The 26,207-nt window shown below is 44.9% G+C and overlaps 1 protein-coding gene and 1 long non-coding RNA gene across 16 annotated transcripts; one reads left to right on the forward strand and one right to left on the reverse strand.

The window, feature by feature from the left end:
- Positions 1-7,836: 7,836 nt before the first annotated feature.
- LOC109744085 (uncharacterized) lies at positions 7,837-16,793 on the forward strand. Of its 15 annotated transcripts, XR_012201754.1 has the most exons (19): positions 7,837-8,234; positions 8,533-8,673; positions 8,993-9,058; positions 9,159-9,263; positions 9,431-9,503; positions 9,585-12,136; positions 12,215-12,311; positions 12,394-13,185; positions 13,266-13,368; positions 13,463-13,722; positions 13,806-14,009; positions 14,164-14,229; positions 14,313-14,423; positions 14,508-14,861; positions 14,947-15,084; positions 15,159-15,395; positions 15,476-15,521; positions 16,157-16,232; positions 16,528-16,793. XR_012201754.1 is itself a non-coding variant. In XM_045232579.2 (18 exons), exons 8-17 carry the CDS (start codon positions 13,138-13,140, stop codon positions 15,518-15,520), a joined length of 1,566 nt encoding a protein of 521 aa, XP_045088514.1. In that variant the 5' UTR covers positions 7,837-8,234; positions 8,533-8,673; positions 8,993-9,058; positions 9,159-9,263; positions 9,431-9,503; positions 9,585-12,136; positions 12,215-12,311; positions 12,394-13,137; the 3' UTR covers position 15,521; positions 16,528-16,793. The 15 variants fall into 15 exon arrangements, 11 of the variants coding, with proteins under 11 accessions (XP_045088514.1, XP_073364046.1, XP_073364045.1 ...); XR_012201752.1 differs by lacking the exon at positions 16,157-16,232 and having other exon boundaries at positions 15,476-15,581; XM_045232579.2 differs by lacking the exon at positions 16,157-16,232.
- Positions 16,794-20,083: 3,290 nt separating this feature from the next.
- LOC141041526 (uncharacterized) lies at positions 20,084-24,684 on the reverse strand. The gene is made up of 3 exons (XR_012201756.1): positions 22,581-24,684; positions 21,182-22,485; positions 20,084-21,077 (listed from the first exon to the last, which is right to left on the reverse strand). It is a non-coding gene; the product is annotated as an uncharacterized lncRNA (long non-coding RNA).
- Positions 24,685-26,207: the final 1,523 nt, after the last annotated feature.

Consider the following 26,207-nt stretch of genomic DNA (forward strand, 5'->3'; position numbering starts at 1 on the left):
AAAGTGAGTGGGAGCTCTGTAGCATTTCTCATATTATATGTGGATGACATACTATTGATGGGAAATGATATAGAATTCTTGGAAAGTATAAAGGCCTATTTGAATAAGTGTTTTCAATGAAGGACCTTGGAGAAGCTGCTTATATATTAGGCATCAAGATCTATAGAGATAGATCAAGACGCCTCATTGGTCTTTCACAAAGTACATACCTTGACAAGATATTGAAGAAGTTCAGTATGGATCAGTCCAAGAAGGGGTTCTTGCCTGTATTGCAAGGTGTGCAATTGAGCAAGGCTCAATGCCCGACCACGGCAGAAGATATAGAAAAGATGAGTGTCATCCCCTATGCCTCGGCCATAGGGTCTATTATGTATGCCATGCTGTGTACCAGACCAGATGTAAACCTTGCCGTAAGTTTGGTAGGAAGGTACCAAAGTAATCCCGGCATGGAACACTGGACAGCGGTCAAGAATATCCTGAAGTACCTGAAGAGGACTAAGGATATGTTTCTCGTTTATGGAGGTGACGAAGAGCTCGTCGTAAAGGGTTACGTCGACGCTAGCTTCGACACAGATCTGGATGACTCGAAGTCACAAACCGGATACGTGTATATTTTGAATGGAGGAGCAGTAAGCTGGTGCAGTTGCAAGCAAAGCGTTGTGGCGGGATCTACATGTGAAGCGGAGTACATGGCAGCCTCGGAGGCAGCACAGGAAGCAGTCTGGATGAAGGAGTTCATTACCGACCTAGGGGTGATTCCCAATGCGTCGGGCCCGTTGACTCTCTTCTGTGACAACACTGGAGCCATTGCCCTTGCGAAGGAGCCCAGGTTTCACAGGAAGACCAGGCATATCAAGCGTCGCTTCAACTCCATTCGTGAAAGTGTTCAAAATGGAGACATAGATATTTGTAAAGTACATACGGACCTGAATGTAGCAGATCCGTTGACTAAACCTCTCCCTAGGGCAAAACATGATCAACACCAGGACGCAATGGGTGTTCGATTCATCACAATGTAACTAGATTATTGACTCTAGTGCAAGTGGGAGACTGTTGGAAATATGCCCTAGAGGCAATAATAAATGGTTATTATTATATTTCTTTGTTCATGATAATAGTCTATTATTCATGCTATAATTGTATTGTCCGGAAATCATAATACATGTGTGAATACATAGACCACAACCTGTCCCTAGTAAGCCTCTAGTTGACTAGCTCGTTGATCAACAGATAGTCATGGTTTCCTGACTATGGACATTGGATGTCATTGATAACGGGATCACATCATTGGGAGAATGATGTGATGGACAAGACCCAATCCTAAGCATAGCATAAAAGATCGTGTAGTTTCGTTTGCTAGAGCTTTTCCAATGTCAAGTATCTTTTCCTTAGACCATGAGATCGTGCAACTCCCAGATACCGTAGGAGTGCTTTGGGTGTGCCAAACGTCACAACGTAACTGGGTGACTATAAAGGTGCACTACGGGTATCTCCGAAAGTGTCTGTTGGGTTGGCACGGATCGAGACTGGGATTTGTCACTCCGTGTGACGGAGAGGTATCTCTGGGCCCACTCGGTAATGCATCATCATAATGAGCTCAATGTGACTAAGGCGTTAGTCACGGGATCATGCATTGCGGTACGAGTAAAGAGACTTGCCGGTAACGAGATTGAACAAGGTATTGGGATACCGGCGATCGAATCTCGGGCAAGTAACATACCGATTGACAAAGGGAATTGCATACGGATTGATTGAATCCTCGACACCGTGGTTCATCCGATGAGATCATCGTGGAACATGTGGGAGCCAACATGGGTATCCAGATCCCGCTGTTGGTTATTGACCGGAGAGGCATCACGGTCATGTCTGCATGTCTCCCGAACCCGTAGGGTCTACACACTTAAGGTTCGATGACGCTAGGGTTGTAGAGATATATGTATGCGGAAACCCGAAAGTTGTTTGGAGTCCCGGATGAGATCCCGGACGTCACGAGAGGTTCCGGAATGGTCCGGAGGTGAAGAATTATATATAGGAAGTCAAGTTCCGGCCACCGGGAAAGTTTCGGGGGTTACCGGTATTGTACCGGGACCACCGGAAGGGTCCCGGGGGTCCACCGGGTGGGGCCACCTATCCCGGAGGGCCCCGTGGGCTGGGGCGCCCCCCTTGGGCCTCCCCCCATGCGCCTAGGGTTGGGAACCCTAGGGGGGAGCTTCCCCCTTGCCTTGGGGGGCAAGGCACCCCTTTCCACCCCTTGGCCGCCCCCCCCAACCCTAGATGGGTTTTGGCCGCCCCCCTCCCAAGGGGGGCCTATATAAAGGGGGGGAGGGAGGGCAGTAACACACAGCCTTGGGCGCCTCCCTCCTCCCCTGCAACACCTCTCTCTCTCTCTCGCAGAAGCTCGGTGAAGCCCTGCCGGAGACCCGCTACATCCACCACCACGCCGTCGTGTTGTTGGATCTCCATCAAACTCTCCTTTCCCCTTGCTGGATCAAGAAGGAGGAGACGTTGCTGCACCGTACGTGTGTTGAACGCGGAGGTGCCGTCCGTTCGGCACTCGGTCATCGGTGATTTGGATCACGGCGAGTACGACTCCGTCATCCACGTTCATTGGAACGCTTCCGCTCGCGATCTACAAGGGTATGTAGATGCACTCCCTTCCCCTCGTTGCTAGTATACTCCATAGATGCATCTTGGTGAACGTAGGAAAATTTTAAAATTATGCTACGATTCCCAACACAATTTATATCTCATCACGTCTTGACCATATCAAATCACAACATGCCCTGCAAAACAAGTTAGACGTCCTCTACTTTGTTGTTGCAAGTTTTACGTGGCTGCTACGGGCTTCTAGCAAGAACCGTTCTTACCTATGCATCAAAACCACAACGATTTTTCGTCAAGTGTGCTGTTTTAACCTTCAATAAGGACCGGCCGTAGTCAAACTCGATTTAACTAAAGTTGGAGAAACAGTCACCCGCCAGCCACCTGTGTGCGAAGCGCGTTGGTAGAACCAGTCTCATGAATGCGGTCATGTAATATCGGTCCGTGCCGCTTCATCCAACAATACTGCCGAATCAAAGTAAGACGTTGGTGGTAAGCAGTATGACTATTTTTGCCCATAACTCTTTGCGTTCTACTCGTGCATATCTTCTACGCATAGACCTGGCTCGGATGCCACTTTTGGGGAACGTAGCATGGAATTTCAAAAAAATTCCTACGATCACGCAAGATCTATCTAGGAGATGCATAGCAACGAGAGGGGGAGAGTGTGTCCACGTACCCTCGTAGACCGAAAGTGGAAGCGTTATGTTAACGCGGTTGATGTAGTCGAACATCTTCATGATCCAACCGATCCAAGTACCGAACGTTCAGCACCTCCGTGTTAAGCACACGTTTATCTCGATGACGTCCCTCGAGCTCTTGATCCAGTAGAGGGTCCAAGGAGAGTTCCGTCAGCACGACGGCTGGCGACGGTGTTGGTGATGTGATCTGCGCAGGGCTTCGCCTAAGCACTACGACAATATGACCGAGGTGGTAAACTGTGGAGGGGGGCACCGCACACGGATAAAGAACAATTGATGTACCTTTGGGGTGCCCCCCGCCCCCGTATATAAAGGAGGGCAGGAGGAGGTGGCCGGCCTAGAGGCGGCGCGCCAAGGGGGAGTCCTACTAGGACTCCTAGTCCTAGTAGGATTCGGCCCCCCCTTTCTTTTCCTTCTCATGGATGTGGAAAGGGGGAAGGAGAGGGAGTAGGAGAAGGAAAGGGGGTGGCACCCCCTTCCCTAAACCAATTCGGCATCCTCCCTTGTGGGGGGTGCACCAGCCCCTTGTGGGCTGGTTAGCCTCCCTCATATGGCCCACACGGCCCATATCTTCCACCGGAGGGTTCCGGTAACCCTCTGGTACTCCGGTATGTACCCAATACACTCCGGAACCCTTCCGGTGTCCGAATACTACCTTCCAATATATCAATCTTTACCTCTCGACCATTTCGAGACTCCTCGTCATGTCCGTGATCTCATCCGGGACTCCGAACAAACTTCGGTCACCAAAACACATAACTCATAATACAAATCGTCATCGAACGTTAAGCGTGCGGACCCTACAGGTTCGTGAACTATGTAGACATGACCGAGACACATCTCCGGTCAATAACCAATAGCGGAACCTGGATGCTCATATTGGTTCCTACATATTCTACGAAGATCTTTATCGGTCAAACCGCAATAACAACATACGTTATTCCCTTTGTCATCGGTATTTTACTTACCCGAGATTCGATCGTCGGTATCATCATACCTAGTTCAATCTCGTTACCGGCAAGTCTCTTTACTCGTTCCGTAATGCATCATCCCGTAACTAACTCATTAGTCACATTGCTTGCAAGGCTTATAGTGATGTGCATTACCGAGAGGGCCCAGAGATACCTCTCCGATACACGGAGTGACAAATCCTAATCTTGATCTATGCCAACCCAACAAACACCTTTGGAGACACCTGTAGAGCGTCTTTATAATCACCCAGTTACGTTGTGACGTTTGATAGCACACAAGGTGTTCCTCCGGTATTCGGGAGTTGCATAATCTCATAGTCAGAGGAATATGTATAAGTCATGAAGAAAGCAATAGCAATAAAACTTAAAGATCATTATGCTAAGCTAACAGATGGGTCTTGTCCATCACATCATTCTCTAATGATGTGACCCCGTTCATCAAATGACAACACATGTCTATGGTCAGGAAACTTAACCATCTTTGATTAACGAGCTAGTCAAGTAGAGGCATACTAGGGACACTCTGTTTTGTCTATGTATTCACACATGTACTAAGTTTTCGGTTAATACAATTCTAGCATGAATAATAAACATTTATCATGACGTAAGGAAATATAAATAACAACTTTATTATTGCCTCTAGGGCATATTTTCTTCATAGACAAGCCTGAAGATTAATCTCTAAGCCATATAGTATGTGTGCACAAGTATTGAAGGCGAGATACTACCCTGATGGTAACCTTGAGGATACCATTTTTTTTCTGGTAATGCATCATCGTCATGGCAGGCTATTAGTTATGGTCTCGATCTTCTGAAGAAAGGCCTGATTTAGAGGGTGGGAAATGGTAGGAGTATTTGGGTCTGGTGTGATAATTGGATTCCGCGGCCCTTCTCCTATAAACCCATCACACTGCAAGGAAGATGGAGAATTTGGTATGTCTCAGAATTGTTAAATGAGAATGGTTCATGGAACTATGGGTTGCTGCAGAATTATTTTATGCCGACTGATATTACTGAGATCATGAAGATCTGGGCATCACCACGGTTTGAGGATGACACGTCGGCATGGGACCCTGGTATGTAGAATATATTTTCAGTAAAAAATGCCTACCAATTTGGTTTTGATGAAGCACACAGAAGCTCGGCGACGGGGTCTAGTTCTATACCCAATGGGCGACGATCATGTTGGCAGTTTATTTGGTCTTGTGATGTGCCTCCTACAGTACGTAATTTTGGTTGGAGTGCTGCCATGGATTCTTTATCCACATGGTGAAATAAGTTCATTTGGGGCCTTGAACATGATGATATATGCCCGGTTTGTGCCGCTGAAACATAAGACTGTTTACATTCGTTGTGTCGTTGTACCTTTTCTCGAGTTCTTTGGAGCACTATGGCTGAAGTTTGGACCCTACAAGATATTAATTCCATTCAAAATTCAGGTAAAGAATGGTTACTGCAAGCCCTTGAACCATTGCATAATGTTGAGAGGTCTATGCTACTGATGATGTTGTGGCGTTCTTGGCATATTAGGAACGAGATGGTCCATCATAACCTCCACTACCCATGGAAGCTTCCAAACGTTTTTTGATGAGTTACCTTGATTCACTTATTAGAATTAAACATACCTCTCCTCTGATCTTCCAAAAGGAAAGTTATTGTCACATATGATAATACTCGTTGTCGGCGACATGCGATAATGAGTGTTGATGGTCCCAAGTGGTGCGCACCTGATGCTAGTTGGGTGAAGTTGAGTACTGATGGGTCATATGCTGATGTTGGTACAACAGGTGTTGGTATGGTATTGAGAGATGACAAGGGTTCTATTATTTTCTCAGCCTGCTGGCAACTTTTCTCGTGTCGTAATGCCCTTAAATTAAGCTGAATTATGCACTTGCATGGAAGGCTTGTTGTTTGCTCTCCATAGGAGTGACCTACCAATCAAAATTAAGATGGATTCTATTGTTGCAGTTAAGTTGGCCCAGTCTAAGGAGGTGGACAGATCGATCTACTCTTCGCTCGTTAAGGAAATTAGATATCTTATGTCTCTCCGTAATTCTTGTATTATTCATGTTAATCATACTTAAAATAAGGTTAGGGGTAGTTTAGCTAAGTTGGCTCGTTTAGAAGGCAAAACCATGACCTGGATAGGTCCGGGGCCTCCAGTTGCTGTGGAGCTAGCTGTGACTGATTGTATGAACCTTATGAGTAGAGTAATACAAATGTTTTAGCCGCCAAAAAAGTAATCAGTTTGCTTGATTTTTAATTAGTTAATTATTTAAGATAGGAGAGAGAAAGTCCTTTTGTTTAAGTTGGTTTGGAAACCAACTCAGGATCGAGTCAGGATGAGTCCTTGTATCGTGTGCCTACGTGCACAGTATAAAAGGGAGGCAGCCCCGTACGAGTTAGACAAGTTTTTCTTTAACACAGTACATACACAAACGCTCGTATATACGTGCATAAATTTATTTTTATGAACGCACACACGTACACCTTACCCCTATGAGCATCTCCGAGAGATTGAGCCGGCATATCATCTTGAGATTTTACGAAGTCACTATAGGTGCCTCGTAGTCGACGGGAACGTCTCCCTCACTGAATGCGCATCGCCAAAAATTCTGAAATAAATCCAGGATAAATGCGAGCATCAGGACTTAAAACTTAATGGGCTGGGGATACCACTATCCACATAACCACCCAACCACAGCTAAGTTGAGAAGTTGATTACTTTGTGGGTTTTTGGCAAGTAGATTGGAGCCATCTGGTTCTAATTTGTTGTTTGATATTTTTAAAGATCATCCATGTACTTTCTTTTTGGGGTGTGTGTGTTGTTTTTGTGGTGATTGCATCTATAAGATCGCGAGCATCACGTTGTTTCAAGTGACATTGTGCCGTGAAAGATTGGAAAATTATTCGCGTCATCGATTATCTATCGAAGTTCACATCAAGTGGTATTTAGAGCATGGTTGATCACAATACAATTATTTTTTGCCACATTTGATCCAAATGTCGATAGATGGTGAGCTCACAACATGAGAAATCTGATCATGAGAAGGGTGACGAACTTCCAATGGATCTGGAGATAAGTGATGATTTGCGTATCCATCTGAAGTCGATCAAGGGAGCCAACAAGAAGCTTCAGACAAGGGTTGAGAAGTTTTCTACAAATATTGTAGGCGCCAAGGAGAGGTTGAAAGAGCGTTCGACTGCTAGTGACCGACATCGCGCTGATAGTCTCACTACACCATGCACCAGAATTCCCTACCGTTGTGTGTTGGGAAAAAGTCACTATTGCCGACCCACGGTTGGCCATGAAAGTTTCTAAGAGATTGTGGGTCGGAAAAATTCTTTACGGTGACACACTGTCGGTCGGGAATGATAAAACATATACCATCGAACTGTCGGTCGGGAATTCCCTTATGGCCCACAGACCATCGGTCGGCAAATAATCCCGACCAACAGTCAGATGCTAAATGGGCCTCGCGCGCGAACGGCCAAATTTTAGCGCAAAGTCTGGCCCAGCCCGCGAAATGTTTTTTTTCCCAAATCACTTCAATCCCCACGAAGGGCCAAATCCCTAGCATTTTCCCCCAGCCACGCCGCCACACACTGCTAGATCCCAGCCATTCCACCGCCGCCCCACGCCTCCCGCCGGTCGTTCCCCACGCCGTCCCACGACCTCCGCTGCGCCGTCCTGCCCGCCCTGCGCCGTCCTGCCCGCCCCACGCCGTCCTGCCTCTGCTGCGCCGCCTCGCGCCGTCATGCCTCTGCCGCGCCGCCCCGCGCCGTCCTGACCACCCTGCGCCGCCCCACGCCGTCCCGTGCCTCCCTGGCCGCCCTGCGCCGCCCCGCACCGTCCTGCCCGTCCATCTCCGCCCCGTGCCGTCCTGCCCGTCCATCGCCGCCCCGCGCCGTTCTCTCCGGGTGGCTGCTTCAACTTGTATCGGGGCAGCGTGCGTCTGAGGTACAGCTGCTCTCTCTCTCTCTCTCTCTCTCTCTCTCTCTCTCTATATATATATATATATATATATATATATATATATATATATATATATATATATATATATATCCCCTAGAGGCATGTTGTAGCTCCGGTGGCGAGGAACATGGAGCTCCGGCAGTGGGGAACGAGAATCTCATCGGGGAGAACATGGATCTTCCGTAGAACGCATGTGGCGGGGATGGGGAGACCTCACGCAGTGTGGATTTTCATCTCTCTGTACATGCGACCTGACTTCATCTCTCTTTTGTTTTTGTTGCAGGTTGCACAGAGAACCACTGTTGGTACCATTGAGCAGAGGAAGAAGAGTAGCAAAATCATTGGTACTTAGTGACCAGCTTGTGGTATTTGATTGTACCTAGCATCATATTTGCCTGAACCAAACACCACCTTAGTGCACAAGGTGTGTGTGGAGTGTCCACTGTTTATTTTTCTTTTAGTATATGATTAGTTGATGGAGTGCTTTTAGTCTGGCTGTTTGATTCAGAATTATGTGAATAACTGAAATGGTAGATAGATTAGGAGTTAGTGGCTAACAAACAGATATTATTTATGAAATTGGTGAACTTAATATCTTGTTGGTATTTTGTAACAAATGTGGCTCCAAGATTTATTGAAGTTGTTATCTTTGTGTGTTCCTAGCATAACCCAGCCAATGTTGCGTGTGAACATGAATTGAAGGTTTTGCTTAGGCTTCGGCTCTTATGCATTTTTTCCTTCAGGAGGCTACACCGTGGGAGCTCATCTTCAAGAGATCATCCACCGACGTGCTTACTGCATCCACTCAAGTGAGTTCCTCTGCCCCACTCAAGTCCAGAGGCCCTCCATGTGTGTGGATGCCATGAATATGTAGAGATACCTCCTTATGTTTGGCACTGATTTTTGTAGTGTGCAATCTGGTTGGTTATTAGGATTCTTGTTACCAACGACTCAGCTTCCAGCAACGGCGCAGTAATCCCCTTCCGTGCTTGTCACGACATCCTTCACTAGTTGGTGAGTCAACCATATCTTTGGTCTGTTTATTTCTGGTGGTATCTACCTTTGCTATGTGTACTACCATTGAATTGGTTCTATGATTCTTCCTTTCTTTTCCGAGCCACTGTATTTATAGTACTTCAAGTAATTCCTTGCATTCTCTGGTTGTGATATTATCTGTTCAGGATTTAGTGTGTATTTGTAGTGACCAAGTGTGAAGCTAGCTACCATGGATAGAAGTTGGATGGATGCGCCTAGGTATAACGCATCATATATATTTTAAATTTCTTAGATGCTGAAACTATATATAACACACTACACATGTACACTTGCATGTAGGCATACAGAGAAGTAGTTACAAGGGCTCGCCAAATTCCCAGGCTTTGCATTTAATAAATCATCGGTCGAGAATAAAATCTTATGTCCTTGCAAAAACTGTGTGAACTCATACTGGAGAGAAGAGTCTGAAGTCCGTGAGCACCTGGTATGCGAGGGATTTGTAGATGGCTACAAACAGTGGATGTTTCATGGAGAACGTGTCTCTTCTTCTTCCATTCCTCCAAATCTAGATGAGGGTGACGATAGGGATGAGGGCGATGATATATCTGATTTGCTAAGAGACCTTGCTGCTAGTTTGGATAAAGGGGGAGATCTTGAAGATGATTGTGGTTTAGATCAGGATGATTCTTTTCTAGAATCTCTCCACAAACTTGAAGCTGATTCTAGACAAGAGCTATATCCAGGCTGTAAGAATTTCTCAAAGCGTCGTTTCCTAGTGAGACTTCTTCTCACCAAACTGCTTGGAGGGTGGTCTGATAGAAGTTTTGATCTGCTGTTAGATCTACTAAAAGATGCTTACCCTCAGTCCGCAATACCCAAAAACTCCAATGAAGCTAAAAAACTAGTCAAATGCCTAGGACTTGGGTATGTTAATATCCATGCATGTGAAAATGATTGCATTCTATTTTGGAAGAACAATGCCAATGCCAATTCATGCCCAGAATGTAAGGCTTCAAGATGGAAATCTGAAAGGAAGAGTGCAGATGGGAAACGTGTCCACAAGGTTCCTAAGAAGGTTCTTCGTTACTTCCCAATAAAGAAGAGGCTTCAAAGGTTGTTTGTGTGTTCCAGAACTGCGGCTCTCACAAGATGGCATGCGGAAGAGCGCACACAAGATGGCATGCGGAAGAGCGCACACAAGATGGCTTGATTAGGCATCCTAAAGATTCCCTCCTTTGGAAAGATTTTGATGAAAAAAATAAAGATTTTGCAAAAGACAACAGAAATCTTAAGCTTGTAGTACGTGCCGATGGTTTTAATCCGTTTAGATCCATGAATCTCAGCTATAGCATTTGGCCAGTATTATTGATTCCTTATAACTTTCCACCCTGGATGATTATGAAGCAATCAAATTTCATCCTATCACTGTTGATTCCTGGCAGAAATTCTCCTGGTAGTGATATTGATGTCTATCTTGAGCCACTAGTTGATGATATGGTAGATATGTTTCTTGATGGTGTTAGGACCTATGATGCTTCAACCGGAGAGTATTTTCAGTTTCATGCTGCCATAATATGCACAATTACGGATAAACCAGGTCTTGGGTCTTTGGTTGCCTGTGCTTCCTCTGGAGAAGGAGCTTGCCCTGAATGCCACTCTCAATTATGTTCTCTTAGGCTAAAAAATGGTAGCAAGACTTGCTATATGGGGCATCGTAGGTTCTTACATGCAGATCACCCCTTGAGGTATGATACACGCACATTTGGTGACATAGAACGTGGGACAGCAGCCGTTCCACTTTCCGGTAGGCAAATCTTAGAGCTGACAAAAAATATGCAAACCAAGTTTGGGAAGGATCCTATAACGAAGAAGCCTAGAACTAAGAAACGCAAGAAAGGGGATCCGCTGATCATTTGGAAAAGAAAGTCTATTTGGTTTAAACTACCATATTGGAAGGATTTGAAGATGCATCATAACTTTGATGTCATGCACATAGAAAAAAATGTGTGTGAGAACATAGTTAACACTTTGTTGGCAGTAAATGGAAAAACCAAGGATAATATTAATTCTCGATATGACCTTCAAGCACTCAGTATTAGAAAGGATCTTCAACCTATTGATCTTGATGATGATGAAGTTTTTTTTCCTCCGGCACCTTACACAATGGAATCTGATCAGCAGAGGACATTTTGCAAAGTATTTAAAAATGCCATGTTTCATAATGGTTATGCATCTGACATACGCCGTAATGTGCATTTTAAGGAGAAAAAGATAACTGGGCTAAAGAGCCATGACAACCATGTCCTTTTGCAAGACTTGCTGCCACTTGCAGTGAGAAGAACATTACCAGAAAGAGTGAGTGCGGTACTGATTCGTGTGAGCAGATTTTTCAAGCGAATGTACTCACAGGTTATTCACATAAGTGACATGCAAAGGTTGCAGGATGAAATAGCTGAGACCTTGAGCCTTCTTGAGGCCATATTCCTCCCATCATTTTTCGATATTATGGTGCATTTGATGGTTCATCTTCCAGCACAAGCAATGATAGCTAGTCCAGTACATTTTCGCAGCATGTGGGCTGTAGAGAGGTATATAGGAAAGCTCAAGGGACATGTCCACACCAGAAGTCATGTGTAAGGATCAATTGCAGAGGGCTATTTGTTTGATGAGAGCTTGACATTTTGCTCACACTATTTGGATGATGAGAGTCGGTTGAATCGAGCTAGGAATGATGGAGGTTTGGATATGGAAGTTGATGATACAACTCCTTTCTTCCACAACATTGGTCGAGGGCTGGCTGGCAAGTGCATGGTGATGTTAGATAACAAAACTTGGCTGCAAGCCCACAGATACGTCTTGTTCAATTATGACAACATAGAACCATACCTAGAGTAAGATATCCCTACTATGTATTGCTATTAGGTTATTTCTCTCCTCCTTGTCAATTGATAAATATAACCTATATGCAGCAAACATATGGATTACCTTTCTTCTATTGGTGTTCGAAGTCATCGAGAAGTCAAGCGTGTGCATTACGAGACCTTTCATGAGTGGTTTAAATTGCACGTAAGTGGGCATGTGACTGTCAACCTATAAGACATATAATTCCATCCCATTGTAGAGTAACAATAGCATTTCATAATCACAGGTGGCAGAAATGGGCGATGAAGCACCTCATGAGATAAAAATATTAGCTAAAGAGCCAAACTTGGTTGCTATGAAGTATAGTAGCTACACTATAAATGGGATAGACTTTCATACACAATCATATGATGAGGGCCGGTCATTTCAGAGTAGTGGAGTAGCTCTTGTTGCACAAACCACATCCTTTGCAAAAGGAAAAGGTGACAATATTAGTGTAAGAAACAAGACCTATTATGGCATTATAAAGGAAATTCTTGAGTTGAACTATCAACATGAAGGGAAAGTAGTGTTGTTCAAATGTGACTGGGTTGATAATCATGTAGAAGATGAATGGGTGCAAACTGATCAGTTTGGAGTCACTTCTGTGAATTTCAAGCATTTGTTCAATACCGGTGAGAAAATATCAAACGAGCCCTTCATATTAGCCACACAAGCAACTCAAGTTTACTATGTTGAAGATCCCATTGATGCTGAGTGGTCTACTGTTGTTGTTCCATCATTATATGACATGGAAGAATCTCAAGATGATAATGGTAATGTTTTACGTGTGACGTTGCCTGATCCATGTACTGCCATACGTGTGAGTGTTGCGGATGGATGCATTGGTTCTGCTAGGACAGATATAGATGGACTAGTTCTTAAAGCAAGTGATATTGAAAAAAAGTAAGTTGTGTATGAACTACTGAGAAGTAAGAGGATTGAAGAAAATGATAAACGGCTAGCAGCGGTACGGGCAACAAGAGCTTCTATGCAGGAAGATATGGAAGCAAACAAAGCCGCCAAAAAGAAAAGAAAGGTATGTAGCTTCCATCACATTCATGTTCTACCTGAAGGAAGCAAATGTATCTTGCAACACTAACATATATATCTATGCAGGCACCCTCCAGCGCACCTGTAAGCGCGAATGAAGGACGTGTTTTGAGGTCTAGGGTATCAAAAGATCAAGATCATGTTGATCCTGAGCATCAGCCTTCCAAAGGTAGCCTAATGTCACTTGCTAGAATTGTTCATATTGTAACGTAATGTCACTTGCTAGAATTGATGTATGACTATGTTAATTTTCTTGCATGAAGAGATTACTCGTGAGCTGGATGATGATGGTAGTCAAAAGAAAGGTGGAAGAAAAATTACTCGAAAGGCTAACATATATGCAAGGTTGAATCAACCCAAAATCCATATTCCACTTAATGGGGATGGGCAGCATGTTGGGCCAGATGCAACTGAATTTGCCAATTTCATTGGTACTTTGGTGAGGAAGCATATACCACCTGCAGAGTTAGACTGGCGAGATGTTGATGTAGAAAAAAAGTTGTTAGTGTGGGAGACCTTGAAGGTAGAAATGAGCATAATTTATAACTTACACACTCTTTTTTAGTGCCATCTAACTGAGCGTCCTGTTTTCTCTCATTTTAATAGGCATTTTATGAGCTGGACTCAACTGCTTTGAGCTTTGTTATCAACACTTCACACATAAAATGGAAGGATTGGAAGTCAGATTTAAAGAGGTACAAGTTTGATGCTGCGCTCACTGATGCACAACTTATGAAAAGACGTGACAGCAGAATTAGTGAAGCTGACTGGAAGACCCTTATTACTTATTGGAGATCTTCGGCATTTGAAGTAAGTCATCCTGCTAATCAAAACTGTAGTATATCTTTGCAGCACACTCTGTCCTGGACATAGATAAACAAATATGCATGTAATGATTCTCAAAACACAAACAATATGTGTGATAAATCTCCTTTACTTTTTGCTTGTGGCTATCGCCAAAAAGAATCGTGCCAATGCAGTACCTCATACATCTGGCAGCAAGAGTCATGCCCGTGTTGCCAATGAAATGGTAAAAACAATTACCCCAATTATAAATGATATGCCACTGTGATTCAGTGACTAATGCATATTGAAATAAATAAATGATTGTAGGCTGTCAAACTTGGGCATGATCCTCGGAGAGATGAAGTTTATATCGAAACACATACATGCAAGAAAGGGGAAAGGAAAGGGAGTTATGTGCCGCAGGCAGCAGCAACAATTGTAAGTCTCTTTTTCCATGTTTTTCAGTATTACTCAGAAATTGTACAAGTACAATTTATAGAGCAAGTAAATATCATTTTGCAGAAAGAACTCATAGAGAGTGCTGAAAAACACCCTGAATGGAAGGACAAAAGCATTAAAGAAGGTGATCTGTTTGCACGTGTATGTGGACTGAAGGAGCCCAGGGGTCGTGTCCGTGTGTTAGGTCTAGGGCCAACACCTCAAGATTTGGGCACACCGGGTACACGGGGTAAACTGAGCACAAGAGTTCTAGTTGCAATGGAAGGGCGCCGAGAAGCTGAAAATCGCTTTAACATGCTCCAGGGGCATGTGCAACAAATGGAGGAACGAATGAACCGAATGGAATTGATGTTAGCTTCACAAGGAAGGCATAATCTGGAAACTCCTATCTCGCAGCACGGTTCCAATTCTCGACAAGTAATGAACTATTTTCACATCTTTTCATTGCATCATTAATCCATCTTGCATGCACTAACTCTATTTCCATATTGTTGTCTGGTAGAACTCCGGAGTTGAAGCTGAGGAAGATAACGATGCTGAAGAAGATGTTGAACAGGATGATGAAGAGCCATTTGTTCATAGAAGAGTTGTTGCAAAGCCCTCTGCAAGAAGCTCATCAGCCCATGAAGATGAAAGCCTTGTAATCTTCACATCTTTACCTATATGTTTAATTTCTGTTTCATTTTCATGTTTCTAAAATAATCATTGATTCAGATTGGTATGGATGTGCTTCTATATGCATGGACTGGTCCTGAAACTCCTGTTGCCAAGGCAACGATTATCTCAGTTGACCCAGACACTATGGTGGGCGGAGAGCCCCTTGGACCAGCAACTTATGAGGTTCTTGTCAATGTTGCTATCAGAAGGGATGCCACTGTGCCTTATGAATATGATGGTTTACAAATTATCGCTGATGCTGTCACAAGGACCATTGCATGGCCATCTAGCAAGGTAATCACCTACAATATGTGTTCTGTCCACTTATCTCAAATTGTTTGATGTGTGATACTGACTCATGATCACTTTGCTAGATGAAACCCTACAAACCAGGGGCATCTTCCTCATCCCGCCGCTAAGGTACTGTAAAAGAGATGCTTCTTGGTGCTTTCTTTTGCTCAAAGTACACAAGTTGCTAAGGTACTGTCACACACCAAAAAGTTATAGCACAGCCATTGTGACCCCACACATCAGCCATCAAGATACTCAAATAGCACCAGCGATGTACTAGACAGCGACGCATAAACTTGTAGGAGATGTACAAGTGTACAATAATTTCTAAATTTAATTTAATTTGTGAACTAAAGTACGTCTACTGTTCTGAATATAATGGTCAGGTGCAATCCAAGTTTTGGATCTTAAAGTAGTCATACAATTTTTTTAGTTCTGCCACTAGCAATAAATTAGATTCATGTCCATATAGTACATTGTATCCTTATACCAAATCCTGATTCATGTCCATAAAGTAGTCATACAATTTTTTTTATAGTTTTGCTATTTTCTGAATCCTGTTTCTAGGCCCATATATTACATTCTATCTTCTTTATTTCTCTTATGCATAACCTGATGGTTTCACAGGTTCTGGCTCTTATACCTATAAAGATTTGTATGTACAGTACATATGCTTCTCTGAAATTAATGGCTTACTTTAATATAATTTGTGGCGCTGACGTGCATATGTAATTCTCTGATGGTTTTCTAAATATAATCGTCAGGCACACTGCAGTCTTTTCCAGCCCAGAGAAAAGAAAGAAAGAAAATTGGTGGTTTTTTCTAGAAAAACTGACCATCGTGAGTCTACCTGAATGTGTTGCTCCCAATAATTGGCCGTATGCTAAACTGCAGCCAGATGATGCATATTGCTCATATTTCTTGATGAAATATATTCCATGGCCATCAGGCATTGATGCTCTATTATGTCTAACACAGTACAAATTCTAATTAAACATGTTGTCGCATTATTTAGGACTTGCCCTGTTTTTTATAACACTAAAACCCCACTGCCATTGATGCTTTATGCAATTATTATTTTCACCATTGTCTCTATGAATGCATGAATTCATCGGTGACTTTGTATCCTTTGTAGGTAAGACATACAAAAGGACCATGAAGGAACCATGAAGATGGCAGTTCGTGTTTGCTAGACATCTTGTGTAATGGAGCAAAAACAGTGTCTTTTAGGATCATTTTGTGGACCTATATGGCGGCGTCTTGTCATCTGGGTATTTTGTGTAATGGAGCAAACAATGAATCGATGGACATGCATCTATCATTTTGTAAACCTATCGAGTGATTCGGTGACTGGAACATATAAATGTTGGAAGGCTTATGAGAATGAATTACTATTTTATCCTTCTTTGGTCATGATTTATTTTTTTGTGAGTACATGCAAGTTAGTTAACTTGATTGATATTGTGCTGTGATGAGATATGCAACTTGTTTGATATTGTATAAAGCAGATGAGAAATATATAACAGGTTCATATTTATTGCTCAGTTAAACTAAACGCTGACGAACTGTTGGCTGGGAAAAGAAAATAACGTCCTATTATCGGTCGGCAAAGGCTTACGCCAGGGCCAACGGAGAGTCGGTTGGTAAAAAACAAAACCATCCAATTGTCCGTTGGGAAAGATACATAGCAGAGCCAGCAGAATATCGGTCGGCAAAGATTGCACCGTCAAACAGTCGGTCGGGAAAAGTTCTAGGACAGTACCAACGGAAAATCGGCGGGAAAGGTTCATAGTAGTGCCAACAGAAGTTCGGTAGGCAATGTCTTGTATCGCCATCCAACTGTCGGTCGGCAAAGATATGTCGGTCGGCAAAAGGCTTTCCCGTCTGGACTTTGCCCAACAGACACGGTCGGTCGGCAATACTCTTTCCCGACCGACTGCCTATCGGCGGACGCTGTTTTTCCGACCAACCTGTCTGTCACAGATGCAGTGCTGTGGTGTAGTGTCTACAGGTGGTGACCGAGAGTCTTAATCGGCTCACTGTAGAAGTTCAACGTCTTCAGGCGAGAGACGTGGCACCCTAACAGTCCCGCTCACCATGACGATGTCGTGACCACGGCAACGACGATGATGGTGATTTTTCTGAGGACTACGATGCTCATGGAAGCTTACCTCACTGACCACGACATGAGGCTGAGGCTCACCGCCATGCGGGGCGGCAGACCATGGCGGCCATGCTACTCGGGAGGAGGAGGATTTGGGTCGAATCAAGATAAGCATGCCTAAATTCTTGGGACGTTGTTGTGACCTGAAGAAATATTTGGAGTTGGAGATGTGTGTAAATAAGATGTTTGATGGTCACAACTACTGCGAAGAGAAGAAGGTTCGTGTTGCATCAATGGAATTTACAAAGTATCCTCTTGTATGGTGGGATAATAAGAACCGTAATCACGAGTGACGAACGACATGGGATGACATGAAGTGAATCATGAGGGAACGTTTTGTGCCTGCTTACTACACTCCCAGCTTCACAGTAGACTACTTCATCTATTGAAAGGTACAAAATCAGTTGATCATTAGCACAAAGAGATGCAAATTTTGATGACCCGTCTGTCATACCTGAGTCTACAAAGGCGACCATGGTACGATTCTTTGTGGCACTAGAGGAAAACATTGATGACTATGTTGATTTAGTTCAATATAATGATATTCATGAGTTACTTCATTAAGTAGAGCGTGTTGAACGTTGTGTATTGGAGAAGCAAGCTTCAGAGATTTGTCCAACTTACAACAGTGGGCAATGTGGTTCTTCTCCTATTGATGGTGGGTCTAGTGCTTAACCGGCTCCTTCTTATAAGTAGGGAAGCATTGAACAGGTGTAGTGACCCAGTTCCGATAAGGATCCAAGTCTCCTGTGCTTCATTGCTATCCCTGAATCAGTAGCTAGCACACACACAGTAATCAATGAAATAACAGAATATCACATGTTATAAAATATGTAAATATTATTACCTTATAGCCCTGGGGCTAGAATACATAGCACAAACAACAAATATGTGGGGTCCCATCAACACCAACGGCAAAGTTGAGTGTAGACATCTTAACCCTATCTCGTACCTTAACTCATCGTCTGTAAATTCTGCAACATGATAAGTTGTAGCCATGTAGGTCAGTACGTTGAATGTACATGCAAGTCACACCACAAGAGATGTCAAAATGTCCTACTTCTACATGGAATCTGGCTGGGGAAGGCTCTAAGTTATTTTTTTTGCATAAAGTCGATTTTCCCTACTTTCATGAATATCAAATTATTACTACAAAGCTCATATGATTTAGATGGTTCCTCCATTCAATCTATACCCAAATTGATTTAAGATACTCCATTCTTTATGTGTTTAAGTCATCTTACGAAAATCAAATAATCCCAAAACACTTAGGCACGGTGCATTAACTCCCACCTCGTTTCTTGTTTCTTGACATAAATAAAGGAATCAACCAATAAGAGATGTGGGGCATGTATGCTTTTAATGACTTGAGACTACCAAACACGACATGCAGGTCAGTTCATTGCATGCAATGCTATTAATTAGCAAATGAACATTAAGTTCTCTCGTTTTTTCCTCCGCCTTGGTCGCAGTGCACAACTAAGATCACTTATACACCTAGACGGAGGGAGTAGTAATGTAAACATCTAACTTACTATAACAAACTGAGGTCATAACATTAAGTGATGTGCTGATTCTATATATTATAGTCTTACCTTGCTTTAGTAATAATCACCCAAAGAGGACAAAAAGAAAATATTAAAGTTGGCTAATATGAACTTTATACCCGCAAGGCAAAACGGCTACACAACTTTAAAAAGGAACCGCGTGGAGCTGAAGTATAACATTACTGTAGAAACAACACATATATTCTAATGCTTATGTCCAATGTAATTAAAGTAACTTATAAGTAGCTACATATGTTCTATTTATGGTGAAAAATCTAATCAGTTTCTTCTTTCTGATAAACATTATAGTTTCATACAATATAGAAAACTCTTATGCAGCCAAGCAATTTGGCTTGTTATCTCCGGTCATGTTTGCTAAGGAATGGAGAAGTAAAAGAGATAGAGAGCGGTATGCATGGTTTAGCAATGAAGAAAAACAGAAAAAACTAAAAAAGCGACCTGAAGCCTATCATCAAAACAAAACAATTAAAGACTCAACTCAGTTGCAAAAAATGCACACAAGGGAGGAAGAAATATGCAAATATGAAGCTAGCACAAAAGACAAAAAAATGTGCATGAGAAAGGCAGAAATATGCAAATATGCAGCCCGAGCAAAAGAAAGCTAGAATGGGGCAAATTGCAGTTAATCGTGAATTAAAGCGCAACACACCAGATGCAAATAATCAATTGCGATGGAAAACCCTGCATATGTCAAAGAGGAAGTTAGTATGAAAGTACCATTCTGCTCCTGAGCTCAAATGCTCCCTTATGAACAGTAAAATTGAAAAAAATAGTTAAAAATTCAAAAAATTCTGAAATTTTTTTGGGTTAAACTTTGACAAATGTTTTCTATGCTTGCAAAATTTCAACACAAAATAACATTCGTCGAAGGTGTGGCAAAAAAAAAATCAGCACTCCAAAATGTTTTCAAAACTAGCATTTTTGGAACATCAAATTTTTTTGCCACGACTTCCATGAGTGTCATTTCGTGCTGAAGTTTTACAAGCATAGAAAAATTGTCAAAGTTTACCACAAAAAAATTCGGAATTTTTTGTTTTTTTCTATTTTTTTAATTTACTGTTCATAAGTGAGCATTTGAGCCCGGGAGTAGAAACTCCATGTCCAAGTTAGTACATCTATACGATAAGGACTTCACGGGTAGCATACACACAATAGAAGCATATATGTATGGACGATTAACAAAGTATACAAGATTTTTATTGTCTTATGTAATCACTCTTTTGTGTTGCTTCTCTCTTTTGCTTTACACCCTTCATGTCTAGAAAAAAACTAAGTAGCAGCTTTATTTGGTCTTGCGTATTGCTCTTGTTGCAACGAACGGGCATGTTTCCTAGTTGTTCCTAACTGATACAAGGTATAATACTGTTTGTTGGTTCAAATCCAAGAGAACACCTGCAGATTTCAGATTTGGTATTACATAATCGTGGCCTTCTGCATACAAGAAAATAATAAAAGAACACAAATTCATTTCATTTCTACCAGATTGTCAATCTTCAACTATTTCAGATATAACACTATGATTCCAAGTGCATAATAAAAGGATGCATCAAGCGGCTGAAGCTAAAATTGCATCAATTATGTTTGCCTATGTCATTCAGTCCTGCAATTCCTCCATTGTACTCCGGCCTTGTTGAACTTCGAACATCAAACTTGTGAATTCTCTTGGAAATCTAGGCATCGACACTGCTGAAGGATCTCCCAAGGGCATGGTAGGTATGAAGGACTGCTTCAGCAGCACCAGCTCCAAATTTAAATCTTCGTACTTTCTCTAAATAGCTGTGAGCATCTTTATCACCAAATGGTAGGTTGTCATGACCACCAGCTGCCACCACAAAAGAATTGAAGTTCTTGTTTACTCATATCCCAGCACAATCATTCAACTCAAGCCTCCGTTTAAAACACCCTAGCAACAAAAGAGAACAAATGGAAGAGAACCCTTGAGTTGGATGCTACCTGCAACATTTGTGGACATGGGACAGAAAATGAATATCATGCAGTGATTATGTGTACCAAGAGCAGAGCATTAAGAGCTGCTATGAGAGAGGTTTGGAGCTTACCTGCTGAAAACAAGTTCTGGTTCACAGGTGAAAACTGGCTGCAAGTAATGCTGGACTCAGAAAGCGAGGAAACACGCGCCAAGATCCTGATGTTAATCTGGCGATGCTGGCATCTCAGGGAGGACTGCGTGCGAAATAACGGCAGAGAGACAATCAGTAGCTCAGTGCAGTTTCTGAAAAATTATGAGGAAGAATTAAGAAAGGCAGAGGCATCAGCTGAGTGGACGAGTGGAAAGACTGCAGAAAACTTCGGCCGGAACGGAACTCTGAATACTGCACATCTTGTGCATGCAGTTGAACGCTCTGAAGAAAAGTGGATCCCGCCAGTACGAGGTACAGTTAAGATCAACACGGACGCAACATATCTAGCAGAGACAGGAGAAAGCGCGGCTGGCGCAGTCGGGCGAGACTACCAAGGCTCGGTCCTCAAATCAGTCTGCAAGAAATTGCCACTGTGCCAAAGCGTTGAGGAGGCGGAAGCTCGAGCCATTCTGACAGGATTGCAATCCATGGCAGAAATGTTTAATGGCCGTGTGATCATTGAGACGGATAATCAACTGATTGCGAACGAACTACTGGCAACGAGGCCCACTTGTTCCCCTAACTACGGTCTAATAATGGACATCAAGAACTCTATGGCCGCTTTCTCTGCCTGCAGTGTTCAGTGCGTGAAGAGGAGCAGGAATACTTTGGCTCATGGACTGGCCGCGCTGACCAGGAGCTCGGGAGAGCAAGTTTTGATTGCGAACGTGCCGAGCAGCCTTCGACATCTTATGCTCTCTGAATGTACTGCTCCGTTTTGAGTAGGTCTCCTACTCTAATCTCAAAAAAAAAAATGCATGTCTATTTTTCTTGTTGCATCTGAACAACCGCAATTTTTGTGGGCTTAATTTATGAGTATGGTCCAAAATAACAGTCGAAAGCTGAAACTTGCCATCAAGACGACGAGTAACATTGATTTTAGCTTTGCAATCTAACCCAGTTAGTGGATTTGGCTTCAAAGGGTTCCTTGTTCTGACTGATTTTTACCTTGCCGAGCACAGGGAGTGTAAGGTATTTCAGTTCACCATTATCATCAGTGTTTGAACTTCTCCTTGTCACACCAAAACCTTTCTCTTTGGCATAATTTGTGTAGTATTCCAAAACAGCCTTCTCACTACCAAACATCATACCAAGCTCAGGGTCCTCAACTGCTCAATCTGACTGAATTTCACCATAGTTTTGTACAAGCCATCCCCTTCGTTCAAAGTCGATCCGCATGTCACTGCTTGATCTTTGAACACTAGTACCTTGGTCGTCCATTCCTGGAAAATGCGAATATCTAAGTATCTTGCTGGAATTAAATTTGGTAAAGCTATGATAACAATTTGAATGAATATATATGAAAGTAAATACTTACTACACCTAGAAGAATAATTCTAGTCTCTGTAGAAGTAAGACCCTAAAGGAGGCCGGAGACGAGCTTTCTCCAAACAGCAAACATTCCCCTTACTTCTATGTTACTTACTACACACCCTTGTGACCTTGTTTTAGAAGTCACGAACAAAGCAATTTGTCACCATGGTGAGTTAATCCCTGGACAGAAAAGGCAACAACTTCACTTTTCACCTTCCATTGTGTGCAATGTGATTAATCAACGGAGTGCAGATGTGTAGGGAATAGAAGATACATGTTAGCAAGAGCAAAATCAATTCCCAACAATTCTGATTAATGCTCCCTTCCCATGGATTAAATCATGGTATGAGCACTGAAATCAATCTACTGTCACTAATTTTCAGCTCCATTCCCATGGATTACGGAAGAGGTGTAGCAATTTTTAATCTGAAAATTACAAGAGATCGTGATAAATTCAATTCAGGTATGACAGCTGTAGAGACAAAATTACAAGGGTTTGAGATCCTGATAAATTACATGCATTTGAGATTCCAAAATCTTGAAACAGGCTTTCGCTCCGCTTTATATATAAAGCAACATCATAACAGAGTACACGGCCGAACAATACAATATGGTGGGGAGCCCCTCTTACAATGAAGATCAGAAGATAAACAAGAAACCAGAACAAGCCTAACACCTAGACGAGGTTCGACCAAGGGCACTTGACGCGATGCGACGCCGCTGCCGAGTCCATATGGACTAGAGTTTTCACCCACCCAGAGCCCTGGCACCGGGGCAAGATCCACGACGACGTCTTCAAGAAGCATGCGACCCCCATGGGCGCCGCCGGCGCCGGCGCCAGAAATGTAAAGTTTTCACTCGAATACTCGCCGCCACCACTAGAGGGATCCCGGTTACCACCGCAACTAAGGTCAGCTCATCACACCAGATCTGGGCACTATCAGAACAGGCCAGGGTCGCCCGCCACTACCCCTCTAGCCGCCCACACGACCAAGAGGTGTAGCCACCACCGCCACCATGGAGCCTGCCGGGAAGCCAACCGTGAAGCCGGCCATCCAGGACCGCCGCCCCGGCATTGGTGTCGCAAGGCACCACCCACCATCCACATCACGACCACCCAACCATGGTAGTAGAAGTGAAATACGCCGTCCTTCACCCCTAGCCCGGCATCAGTCATCGGGTCTGGGTCGGCGCCCACACAGTAGGGAGCACCCACAGCAGCATCCTCAGCCGGTCCTGGTGGACTAGGAGGGATACAACCCAAAGACTACCGACGGCTGCCGCCAAGCACACTTGAATGCTGCCATATCAGTGGTACTCTTACTACCACAAACCAGGAACCCCGCCGCCACCCCTACACTGACGCCATAACGTGTGGACGCCACCCCAACAACCTCGGGTCCCCACTCGACATCGCTGGAGATGGTCATGGGCCGATGGTGTCGCTGGCCAACTACGGGACAACACCACCGGGAGGGTGAAGACTGCCCCATCCGATCTGACCGTTCAGATCTGGACCGGGATGCCATAGGCAGCCGGCAACTCCGGCCGCCCGGGACGCCGCCAAAGGCCAGTCATGTCCTCCACCTGCACCTAGCCACCACCTCCAGCCCCTGTCGAGCTCCGCCAAGCAGCTGCCGGACCCACCTCCACACGCCCACAGTCAAGGGAAGAAGCGGCCGGAGCAACACGCACCGCACCGTCTGCGCATGCGCCCAGCCCCACCATCACGCTCCCCGTCCAGCACAGCAGCCACGCCGGGCCGCCGCCCGCCCAAAGCACCACACTGGCCCCCACCTGAAACCGCACCAGACACGGCACGGGGGCGCCGTCCTGGCCTCCCTCCCCTGTAGCACCTCGCCGGCCACCAGGGCGCCACCCGCTAGGTCGCCAGATCCGGCCACCCGATGGGGCCCGCATCCACTCGAGGCCCAACACCTGCAGCCGCCGCACAGCCAGCTCTCGCGCCTGACGCCGCCACCCGCCGAACCGTGGATGCCGCCTCCATCTGCTCCTGCCACCGCGCTGCCGGACCCGTGAAAGCACGTCGTCCCCGTCCAGGCAAGCCTACCCGTGCCGGCCTAGCGCCGAATCGAGGAGGAAGAGTTGCCCACCATCACCGACGCCACCAAGCTTTGCCCCGTGGCGCTTGCTGACGGCGACAGGGGGGGGGGGGGGGGGGGGGGGGGGGGGGGCAGGGGTGTTTACCGGCGGCTAGGGTTGCCCCTGTCGGTCGCCCGCGGGGGCGACCATTGTGGGTTCTGTCAAGGGAACGGTTGTGAATCGGCCGCTGGGGTTGCAGGATCGATGGCTGCAGAGACAAAAATTACAAGGAAAAGATCAATCTAGCCTAACGTTCACCTACAATCCTGATAAAAGTCAGAGAGCATGGAGATCAATTCAGGTACGGCCTGCGGCCGGCGGCGCCAGGGTTTGATACGAGGGAGAAGATCGCACAAAAAGAAGCCCACGACCCACGTTTTCTCCCGGGAAAGCCGCCATCTCCTCGTCAGCAAGCCACGTCCGACTCGCGGTGCCGGTTCTGAGTCAGCACGTAGAGTTTAAGTAAAACATTACGTTAAACGACAGAGGCCGCTTTTTAGGGCTTCAAGATCGATCGACTCAACAGGACAAGTAAGAAGCGCGGACTCCGGACTACGGGCTACATATATATACACCGGCCAGGACAAGTGCGGGGGCATAGCTAGGGCAGGTCTGAGCTCGCGCGGAGAGGCTTGGACTTTCCCGTCAATGGGCGCCACCGCCAGCCGCTCGACGCCGCCCGTCGTGACGACGACTCGGATCCACGGCTACTCCATGCTGCTTCGCCCACAGACTTTCGACACCATCGTCTTCCGTGGTCTCCCCTGGAACGTCAAGGTGTACCCGGACTGGGATGGTCTCGACGAGCTGGGCCTAGCGGACAGATTCATTGTCTCGATCGAAATCGACGAACTCTACCGCGGCAGTCTCATAGACTCGGGCCTCCACACAGAAATCTCCATAGAAATAGAAATCCTTGACGAGACCGGCGAGCACACCGTCTTCCAAGATGGGAACTTCATGCCCTGGTGGACGAGCAACGCGGACATCTTTATGTTCTGCGTGTCAAGGAGGGAGCTGGAGGCGTCGTCGTGTGTCCGCAACGGCAGCTTCACCGTCAGGTCCACCATAACTATGAAGCAGGCAGCAAAGCAAAACTTGTCCGAATCCAAGGAGCTCGCGGCGTTGGACACCATGTCTGGGTCCCACACGCTCATCATCAGCAACTTCTCCAAGCTTAAGGCCACGCTCCGCGACGGAGAATGCGCCCGCTCCCCACGTTTCACCATAGGGGGGTGCACATGGTACCTCAAAGTCTGCCCCAACGACACCTGCGGATTTGCCTCCCTGTTCCTCGGACGTTCAAGTAAGGCGGACGAAAGGCCCAAAACGGCGGAGTTCAGCTTTGAGCTTGAGGGGATGGTGAATTTCCAGTCCGACAAGATGACGCACACGTTCTACCATGCCAACCATCAACACTTAATTAAATACGAGCTGGAGCCGTTGAGTTCGTTCTCGGCCATGCATGACGACCGCCTCCTCGTTCGGTGCCGTCTCGCCATCGTCGTTTCCCCTGCTGCGATTTCGA

Source organism: Aegilops tauschii, chromosome 2 (genome assembly GCF_002575655.3).
Source record: "Aegilops tauschii subsp. strangulata cultivar AL8/78 chromosome 2, Aet v6.0, whole genome shotgun sequence".
NCBI classification, from domain to species: domain Eukaryota; kingdom Viridiplantae; phylum Streptophyta; class Magnoliopsida; order Poales; family Poaceae; genus Aegilops; species Aegilops tauschii.

Coding starts and splice junctions, on each gene's coding strand:
- LOC109744085 (XM_045232579.2), top strand. CDS start 13,138: ATGCAGGAAGATATGGAAGCAAACAAAGCCGCCAAAAAGAAAAGAAAG. Junction 13,723..13,805: donor TAGTGTGGGAGACCTTGAAG/GTAGAAATGAGC, acceptor TCATTTTAATAG/GCATTTTATGAGCTGGACTC. Junction 14,010..14,163: donor GGAGATCTTCGGCATTTGAA/GTAAGTCATCCT, acceptor ATCGCCAAAAAG/AATCGTGCCAATGCAGTACC.